Genomic DNA, 10,512 nt, shown 5'->3' with positions numbered 1-10,512 from the left:
GAAACACTCTTCTTGCTCATGAGACCAAATCCAATCATTTTGTTGCTCAAAGAGTGACCTCAGTGGTGCTGACATTGTTTACGGTCGTGGGACGAACTTAGCCAGGTAAGTCACCATCCCTAAGAAATGTCTCACCTCCTCTTTGTTTTGAGGCCTCTCCATGTTTTTAATGGCTGACATCTTTCTTGGGTCAGGCTTCACTCCCTATTCAGATATGACATCTCCTATGAAGGTTAGTGTCTTCACACCAAACTCACATTTCTCTTTATTTAATTTCAAATTGACATTCCTTGTCACATCAAGCACTTGTCTCAGTCGAGTATCGTGTTCCTCCTTGGTGGACCCCCAGATGATGATGTCATCCATCATGGTCTCCACACTAGGTATGCCCTCAAAAATCATGTGGCTGGTTTTATGGTAGACTTCTGGTGCGGACAGGATCCCATATGGCAGCTGAAGATAGCGATAACTTCCATGTGCTGTGTTAAAAGTGCACAGTCTCGAACTTGCCTCATCAAGCTTCATCTGCCAAAATCCAGACGATGCATCGAGCTTGCTAAACCATTTGGCACCTGAAAACCGGGACATGATCTCCTCCCATGTTGGCAATTTAGAATGCTCTCTTGATGGCTTTATTGAGATTTCTTGGGTCTAGACATATCAGCAATGCTCCATTTTTCTTTTGCACAATGACCGGTGAACTCACCCAATCTGTTGGTTCTTCAATTTTCTGTATGACATTCATTCGTTCCATGCATGCTAATTCTTGTTTAAGTTTATCTCTTAGTTGAAATGAAACTTGCCTGCATGCATGAATTTTGTGTACACCAGGTAAGCATCCGAGCCCCTCAAAGACATCTGCATACTCTTCCATGAGTGTTGTGTGGTCATCTTTGGTATGTGAAGCTACTTTGAAGCTCTTTTCACCAGGTTGAGCTTTTCACATGCACTCAGACCTAATATTGGCTGTACTCTTTTCTACAATCAGTAGCTGTGATTTTAAATGCTGCCCTTTGTGCTTAAAGGTCACCATATAGCCCCCTTTTACTGGAACTTTCTCTCCAGTGTAGTCTGTCACTTTTAACTTCTTACTCTTACTCTTTACTGTGAGAGTCTTATAATCATCCGTGGATAACTGATTCACCTGAGCTCTGGTGTCAAGCTTGAATGGAGTTACTGTTTCATTCACAGTTACTGGAATAATCCATTCTGTTTTACCAGCAGCCACAGTCTGTACAGAATCCACAAAGAATTCCTCCATTTTCTCACCAACTGTGTGCACCTTTCTCTTGTTAGCCCCAGCTTTGCAGCACCTTGCAAAGTGATTCTTCTTCCCACAGCTATTGCAGGACTTCCCATGAGCAGGGCACACCTTTGGAATGTATTTACCTCCACATCTGCTGGATTTGCTGTTTGAGCCTTCCTCTTTGATTTGCCATTGCTTTCGGAAACACCTTGGGAGCTGCTTCTGTTTTCACAGCATGTACTGTTGTGTCTGCTCTGTACAGCTCCTTAGCTTGTGCTCGTGTGGTTTCTGCTGACATATTCGCTGCCTTTTCCAGGGTCAAATCTTTTTCACGCAACAGTCTTTCTCTGAGTCCATTATCTGGAATTCCACAAACTATTGTCTTTAACTAGTGAGTTTCTCAAATCTCCAAATTCACAAGACTTACTCTGTGTGAAGCTCAGCTAAATATTGGTTTAAGCTAACACCTTGTTTCTGGTCACAGGAAAAGAATTTATATCTCTCAGATGTGATGTTTTTACTTGGGATAAAATACTCCAAATTTTTCCATCAAGGTGCCCAACTCAAAAGATGTCTCTTCAATTTGAAAGCTGTTATAGATGTCCAAAGCATCTTCGCCAATCACGTGCAGAAAAATAGACGCTATCAATTTTTCATCATTCCTTCCCATTCCACCGGCATCTAAATATATGTTGAATCGCTGTTTGAAGTGTTTCCAATTATTGGCTAGATTACCAGTAAATTGCATAGGTTTGGGAGGACTTAGCTTATCCAAAACAGGAACTCTCGGCCTCTCACCTGAATCTCTCTTGGCAAATCTGGTGACTGCTGAACTTCAGGGACAATGTGCTCCTTCGCCACGCCGGCCGTCTTTTTCTCCGTCTTTTTACAGCTTTTCTTTCATACTCACTGCGTCTCTTTCTCAATTGCACACAGTATTCATTTACTTTCCTTGTTCAGACCTCACACCAACTTCTGACACCATGTTATGTTTGTTCTTCATCACAAGACAAACTTGGTGTGGATTTAACATCTGAACATTTATTAAAACAACAGACTTGCAGCAGACAGGCTGGCTGCTTTTCCCGCTCTTTCCAGCCACACCCTGTTCCCCCAGGTGACCCCTTGCATTGCCTACTGGGAACTGTAGTTCTTTATTATAACTGCATAACAACACACAATAACACAGGTTTACAGCAGCAGTTAGAGAATGGTGAGTGTAAAATGCCATGCTGTCAGGCTGTGTAAATGGAGAGAAAAAACTGAGCGTTATCACAAATGGATAACTTACAGCACAAGTGACCAGTTCTGACACACAGAGAGAAAGCAAGTAATCTGAAATCGAAGAATTTGATATTGATCCCGTAAATGATTTCCATTTCCTGTGGTTCTGATAAAAGACACCGAACTGAAACATTAACTATTTCTCTCTTCAGAGATGCTCCTTCACAGCATTTTCTGTCTTTCATCGCATTTCCTGTGTCCAAGTGGGGCACTGCCGGAGTTTGCGCGCCGTCTCCATGCGGTGCGTTGGCGGGAGAAGCGCGTTCTCTCGTTTTGCTCGTTCTGGCAGCGCGGGTGCGCGCACTGTGCCGCGAGCTCCGGCAGCTTCGCGGTGGACGGATTCCCGGTGCGGACTCTGTCCGTGCGTGAAGTGTCGGCGCTGCAGCCTGAACGATGTGAGCGCACACACGTTCACTGCTGCTTTTGTGTTTTGCCCCCTTTAGATTTTCAATCCCTGAGACACCCCCCTCCCCACCTCGACATTTTAACTGCATTAAAGTTAAGAGCAGTCGCTAGGGAAAAACAAAAACAGCGTCTCAGTGGGTAACCGGCTGGAATCTGCTTCGAGTTTACGCTGTGGCCGTTTTAGTTGTGAAGAGAGAAATTAAGATAAAATTTCGCGAACAAAAGTTTGGAGACTTCTGGGTTCGGTTCATTGTATTGGCTTTGCTTTTGAGGAGATGGGCTCGAAGATGAAAAGCATACGCTGTGTGAGTGCAGCAGTGTTGCTTTGCTTGCTCGGGGTCACTTTAGAATCCGAGCTCGACTGTGAGGAGGTGAAGAAAGTTTTCCAACTGCGTCAACTCGGACCATCCAAGTGGCTGCCGGAGACCCCCAGACCTGGTGAGCACAAACGTACTTCACACAACATCAGTGCATGGTCTAAATTGTCCGCAGAGCGAGAGAGAGACACACACACATTTTATGCGTCATTTATAGAATAAAGATCATCATAATTTTATCAGCCCAGCCTGTAAAATGACAATCATTACAAGTACCACCTGTGGTGAATCGGGGGCAAGAGTTGCTCGGGCAGTTTTTGTTTGAGAGGGTTTAAAATGCACGTGTTCCGTACTCCGGCGCTGCTGCTACATGTGCAAGTGGGTTTGCAAGACGCTTCTGACCCCTCAGTGGGTAGAGCGCCAAGGGAATTTCAGAATTAATTTTACCCCTAAGCAGGCCGTTCAGCCCATCGAGTCTGGCCGCTCTCAGAGCAATCCCATTTCCTCCTGTATTTCCCTGTAGCCGATTCTTCTACAGGCCCACCAATTCTCCGCTATTCTATACTTGATTTCTGTTGCTTGTTCTGTCACTGTTTTCGTGGGTTTTCTTACTGAAGGAATCATTGCATACGCAGTTCCAGGCAAGTGGCGAGGAATCTCCACCGGAATTTTACTTACGCTCAGCGGGCCGTCCCCGGGTTAAGAACGCTCGAATTATTAAAATCAGAAGTCCGGCGTACTCGCTTACGTTCGTTCTTACACATGGTAGAACGAGTTTCCTCTCTCCACTTTTAGTAATTGTTCTTACTTCTCAGTTTTGTTTTTGATAACATTCATTACAATACTATGGAGGTAGGGTTACCATATTGAGTGATTTTTGTTCATTTACCGATTTATGGACAACATTGACTTTTGGACGTCTGTAAGCAAAAAGAAACTCTTTACTTGGTTCTTGGAATTAACTGGAGTAGACACTATGCTTCATGTTTCATTAGAAATTTATTAGAGTACAAAGCAGATGTTAATAACATCATATCAACATTGGTACAAATGAAGAATAGGTAACAAATCGAACTTTATTTCAAAGATATACTCTATTCATAAAATGTACAGGAAATATACAATCAATGCATCGCTGTTTATGTTCATTGTGCCATCAAATCAATACATTCTATTCACAATGTGTCAAGACCACTCATGTTAACTCTTTAAGAAATGCACCCATGAAGTGTTTGGCAATAGGACAAAGTGCAGCCCCAAACGGAAAGTAAGAAATTTCACTATGAAAGGTACAATCTACACATACTTGTTAGAATACTAACACAATATCTGTTTGTTTAAACTTAAAAACTAACTAGTTAGTGTGCTGTGGCAAATGGTGGTAATTGGTATTGGATTTAAGTATGCAGTGGTATCCTTCAAGTTGGTGTTGAGACCAGTGATCTTTTAGGTATTGGTTTATTATTGTCACTTGTACCGAGGTACAGTGAAAAACTTGTCTTGCATACCGTTCATACAGATCAATTCATTACACAGTGCAGATATATTGAGTTAGTACAGGGTGCATTGAGGTAGTACAGGTAAAAACAATAACAGAGTACAGAGTAAAGTGACACAGCTACAGGGAAGTTCATTGCAGGTAGACAATAAGGTGCAAGGTCACAAGATAAATTGAGGTCAGGAGTCCATCTCATTTTATAAGGGAACCGTTCAATAGTCTTATCACAGGGTGACGTGGATTTGGATAAACTGGGATTAATTTCAAAATGTTCAAATTACATGAAATTCAGAAATGTAATAAACAGCAAGAAATGAAAGACCTCAAGGTTATAATCTGGTAACATTGGTAGAAATGTGGCACTGATCTCTAGAGAAGTGTGAAATTATTTGTTTTGATATTAAAAATGAAGAGAGGCAAAGTAAACTGAAAGGTCCAAATTAAGGTGTGATGGGATAGAATCTGGTTGGGAAAGTAGGATAGAGACCTGTACCTGTGCATAAATAGTGTGTGCAGAAACATATGAAATGAGATAAATGTCACAAAATCATCGTAGGTGGTCCCTTGTGATCAATGATGACTTTTCACTGAAGCTCTGTAAGTTTAGATGTGGTTGATGATATTAGTGTGGGATCTGCAGACTTTGCTGCAAGTGGGCAGTGTTACAAACTAGTTTACTATTGGTGAATGTCCCTTTAAGATAGAGCATAGTGAGTGTGTGTGTTGGTGTGGTTACGACAACAGAAGATAAAGGATGTAATGATGTTTTTGAAGCAGGCAGTCGGAATCAGTTAGAGGAGGAGAGAGAGAGAGAGAGAGAGACCAACCTGCTAGTCTCTATCGATGGATGAAAAACAGTAACTGTGTCTGTCACTACAATCCACGTATGGATTTTTGGAGTAATCCGGTGGAGTCCACTTTGTTGTTAACCTATAGAAGGAAACAGGTATTTGTGTGGACAGCCACATCTCGGATGCTTTTCGGGGTGGCAGATACTTCGGAACAAAGCAGTGGAGTTCACTTTGTTGTTGACCTGTAGAAGGAAACAGGTATTTGTGTGGACGGCCACGATTCGAGTGCCTTTCGGGGTAAGGCAGATGCGGTGGAGTAGTCCCTGCTGAGTAGACACTGAGGTGTCGTATGGGTTCCATTTGGATTTCGTAATTACTCTCTATTTTCTCTCTACATCTACGTCTTCAGTCAGTGGTGGTTTTGAAGAAGCCTTTGCTCACATTTCACCTTACAGCTTGCTGAACTGAACTTTGAGAATTATTCCTGGACTTGGAGTTTGGGAATTTGCCACACACACACTTTGAGTTTAGTTTTTGGGGTTAATGTTTAAGATTTAACATTTTTACTTCTAACATTCTAACATTCTTACTTTTATTTTTCTTATTATCATAAGTAGTTTTTAACACTTATACATGACTCGGAGTGTTTCTTTTGTTGCTGGTTCGCAACAGCAGGAAGTGCATAATACAGCTGTAGGCATGGATGGGTAGTTTGGGAGATGATGTGCTCCTTCTGCCATTTATCCGGGGCTTCTATCTACTCTGAACAAATGGACCTGTCATTCTGAATGCCATCTTGAATGCTCCTTCTGTGTTTTGAACAGAGATGGGCTCGCAAGTTGCTGGTTTGAATTTTTTTCTCTGTCCACTTGATAATCTATTGTGATTGAGTTTGGAATTGAATGTCTGCTTTGGGATGCTGGTGTCAGGCATGTGAGTGATGTGTCTGCCCACTAGAAGTATGGGTACCTGCTATCTGGTAGACCATGAGTTTGAGCCAGGTTTGAGGGTGTTATTTTTAAGCATTCTTTATCTCAGATAGCTAAAGGATGTACAGTACAATGAAGCTAATGATGAATTTCGTCACTGATGTCTGCTTTCATTGACAGGTGGCTCTCGAGATATGGGAAGTGGCCCACATTATTCAGGGTCTCTCTATGCATCTTCATTGTTGGAGATGGTTTTATGCAGCAGGGGCAGGTTGATGGAGGATCTTTGTTTTGCACATGTTAACCTTAAGGCCAGTCTCTTGTATGATTCAGTGAACAGGTTGATGATAGTGGAACTTGGTCTTTAAACATCTGTATATGCCAGGGTTGTCTGTGTCCTGCAGCTTGATGACTGATTTTGGGGTGACCGTGGTTATGGCATAGAACAGCAGGCTAAACAGTTTCTCCTTCGTCATGTATTCTCTTGCTCATCTCCAACAAGAAGCATATTGGAGGTGAGATGGGAAAGGAAGAGAGTGCAAAAACAAGGAAGTAATGATGAATTTCAGCATATTACTGGTTAAACGAAACTGGCATATTATTGGCAATTTGAAGAAAGAAAGTGGTGCTGAGGAGTGTTTCAAATATAGTAGCAAGGATGATGGACTCATTGTGCTGAGTCTGGAGATACAAGGGTGTGTTCCATTTGGGAACAAAGAATGTTGAGGGCAGATTTGATAAGAGTAAGTAAGGATGCGTGGTGTTTTTGCAACCAAGTCATTCACCAATCTGCCCTCAACATTCTTTGTTCCCAGTATTGTTCTTTCATTGCTATTGAGTTTAAATTCTGGAATTCCACTGCAACACCACTTTTAGGGCTTGGGGGGGGGGGGGGGGGGGGGGGGGGTAGCGGTAAAAACTACCAAAAGAACAGTGGTTCAGGAAAGTTGTTCACTGGCATCGTCTCAAAGGCATTTACGGACTGGTGATAAAGTTGGGGTAGCCAGGTATGCCCTTGTTCTATAAGTAAATAAAATAAAGAAATTATTTTATAAAGAAATGAAGGATATGTGTGTATAAGCAAGTAACAGATTTGTAAATATACAGAGGTCTTCCAAATATTTTGATAAGTGCAAAACTTGCACATTATATATTATTTGTCCTTTATTATACAAGCAAAGAATATATGCACATTGTAGTGGTTGCTACCGCGATATGAAAGCAAGACACTAGTTGGTGGGCTGCAGAACAAAAACTGATTTATTTTCCCGCCTTGCGCGGGCCTTTTAAGAGGAACGGTTCCTGCCCACCGAAAATGAAAATGACATATACGCTACGTCATCAAACTTTTCCCGCGCGCGGGTTCTCCCTGTTGCTCGGGGAAGACGAAGGCCCAACGCCATCTTGGGCCTCGCTGCTCTGACAACGCGCGACCCGACCGCCGAGCCAGTTCGCTTGCTCAGACGGTGAGTTGCTGCAACGTCATATTTTGTGCAATTTACATCTCATGTAATGCCACATCAGTTATTTAAATGCAGTGACTTGTGGAATAAATCTCGGACAAGTGAACAACATTATGATAGTGAACTGTACATTTGTAAGATGTAGCTATTATATAATGTCTTGAAAATAATTTCTGAAACAGTACTTTGTTTTCTCAAAGCAACTTTTAAACTCAACAACAGTTAAATCTGATTTGACAAAATTATTCCATTGAATTATGCAATTTAAGTAAGTGATAAATTATCAGTTGCTGATTATTTCAAAAGATGGGTTTAAAACCAAGCTGTTCAGCAGAAATGTTCCTGTAATGGATATTTATTTTACTTCTGACTTCCAGCACTTGGAGTTTTTTATTAAACATATCATGCTTGTTCTATTTATTCTTGTATTAATTTTTATAAATTAAACAAAAGCAGTAAAGCATCTTTCGGCATGTCTTTAATAAAATAGCAATGTTGTTTTTACGCAGCAGGGCAGGTAACATTTGTGAAGAGGAAAACATACTTAATATTTCCCTTTGTTGGCATCTTGTATTGGCAGAGAAAAATGTATGAAAGTTCATGCAGGTGGATAGGATTCAGATTTTTTGTACTGAACATTTGGAACAAACTGAAATGTCCTGGTAAAGTGATTGTGTTTTTAAGGGCTGCTGTGTAGACATTTCTACACATGATGAAGCATTAAAACAACTTTCAGATGTTCTTGCTATTAGGGCATAGAATGATATAGAATTAGAAAATGAATTCTTAAAATGTAGAATTATCTGGACTATACCAGGGAGATTACTCAGAATAAGAAGCCCAGGAAAAAATTTAATTTAATGTGCAGATGAGCCAGAAGTTCATCTAGAATTTATGTGGAAGAGGAATAGCAACTCATTTTATTGGGCAAGGGAGCCAAGGCAAGTAGGTGCTCGTCATGTTTAACCAAACTTCTGGTAACATCCCATGGAAAGAAATGAAGTTATATATGATAATGTCTGGGTTTACTTTTCATATACATTCGCCATATGGATATCCAAATAAATATTTATGATAAATTTTATTTATGGAAATATTTATGAAAAGATTTAAGGATAATATTGTCTCTATTTGGGTAATTTTAAATGATGTGATAGCTTGCAAAATCCATTTAACTCTACAGCTGCCCTTAATTCCAATATGAATCACCAATTCCTGAAATTTCTCAAACACAATTATGATTGCTAGTTTTACCCTGCAGTTTGTTTTACAAATTGAGAGGAAGAATTCCTTTGGCAAAGTAGATCTTTGACTTGATTTTGCTTGGGTGCAACTTCAGTGAAAATTGTTATTGTGCCATGTCATTTTTTTTTCTGTAGATTAATTTCTTGTATGGTTCAGTATCCTGAGTAAAGCATCTTTACATAAAAATATAAATATTTCCACAACCCATGTTATCACAATTTTAAAATCAAGACGTGCAGTAAATCAGCAAAACAAGCATCTGAGGCAGTTTTATAAATTAAATCATTTTCTTATGAATGACAAAGCATTGGAAAAATATTCTAGTATCTTGCCATTGGTTGTGGCTTATTAAAACTATTGACCAGTAGCAGTGCAGTCATTCAGGATTAACAAATTAATTTTACAAAGATATCTGGGATACCTGGGAACAGCTACATGTAAACTAATTGAGCCATTTGATGACATCACAACTGTGAAGGCACAATTGAAGCTCAGATAAGGTTCATATGAACTCTGTTATGGCTGTGGAGTCAGTCCATAGATTACTTTTTACAATGAATTCTGGAATTGTGCCGTTCCATTTAATGTATATTCTGCTCAGTGATACCAATATTAGTGAGGAGTCTGTTGGTGGCGCTCGATGGACTAAGTCATAACTTGGCTTTGGTCCAAGCACTTTTTAATCTACTATTTACCACTCTTTAATAAGTCTTTTACAATACTGGCACGAGTTTAAAATTTTGATTTTTAACTGTTGAAATGAACAGCAAATCTAAAGCATCAGCTAATGGTAAAGGTAATGGAGACCAACCTACTTTGGAAGCTATTTCTAATCTGGATAGAAAGTTCGACCGGAGCTTTGCCGAATTGAAGTCCATTTTAAAGGACTTTGAAGACAAACAAAATACTCTTATCCAGGAAAATGCGAAACAAATGCAACTAATTGCTGAACTCGACCAAGCTGGTAAAGAGAGAGATGCCAAACTCCACTCACTTGAAAAAGCCTTAATTACGACCAAGCAAAACCTGGAAAAGCAACAACACGGATCATCGACCTAGAAGGATGCAGCAGGAGGAAAAATTTAAGAATCATCAATTTTCCAGAGAACACCAAGACTGGTAACCCTATGGAATTCTTTTCTAAACTTCTGGTCGATGTTTTTGGTTCCAATATGTTCCCTGTTCAGCCCATTCTTGATAGAGCTCACAGAGCATTAAGATCCAAACCTGCTCCGGATCAAAAACCTCGGCCATTAATATTGAGATTTCATTATGTCAACATCAAGGAACTCTTGATTTGTACCGCTCGTGGACGTGGAATGATTCAATTTAAA

At 40.4% G+C, this 10,512-nt stretch overlaps 1 protein-coding gene across 4 annotated transcripts in view; it reads left to right on the top strand.

Annotated features, from left to right (window-relative positions):
• The first annotated feature begins 2,870 nt into the window (after window positions 1-2,870).
• The window catches only part of gpc5a (glypican 5a), an 803,385-nt gene continuing 795,743 nt past the window's right edge, over window positions 2,871-10,512 (top strand). For all 4 annotated transcript variants that reach the window (XM_052025912.1, XM_052025910.1, XM_052025909.1 and 1 more), the window contains exon 1: window positions 2,871-3,373. In XM_052025912.1, the coding sequence (XP_051881872.1) occupies window positions 3,211-3,373 (163 nt within the window). In that variant the 5' untranslated portion in view covers window positions 2,871-3,210. The remainder of the gene's footprint in view (window positions 3,374-10,512) is intronic.

The sequence above is a fragment of the Pristis pectinata genome, chromosome 11, assembly GCF_009764475.1.
Source record: "Pristis pectinata isolate sPriPec2 chromosome 11, sPriPec2.1.pri, whole genome shotgun sequence".
In the NCBI taxonomy this organism is placed as follows: Eukaryota; Metazoa; Chordata; class Chondrichthyes; order Rhinopristiformes; family Pristidae; genus Pristis; species Pristis pectinata.
This window is presented reverse-complemented; position numbering and strand designations above follow the sequence as displayed.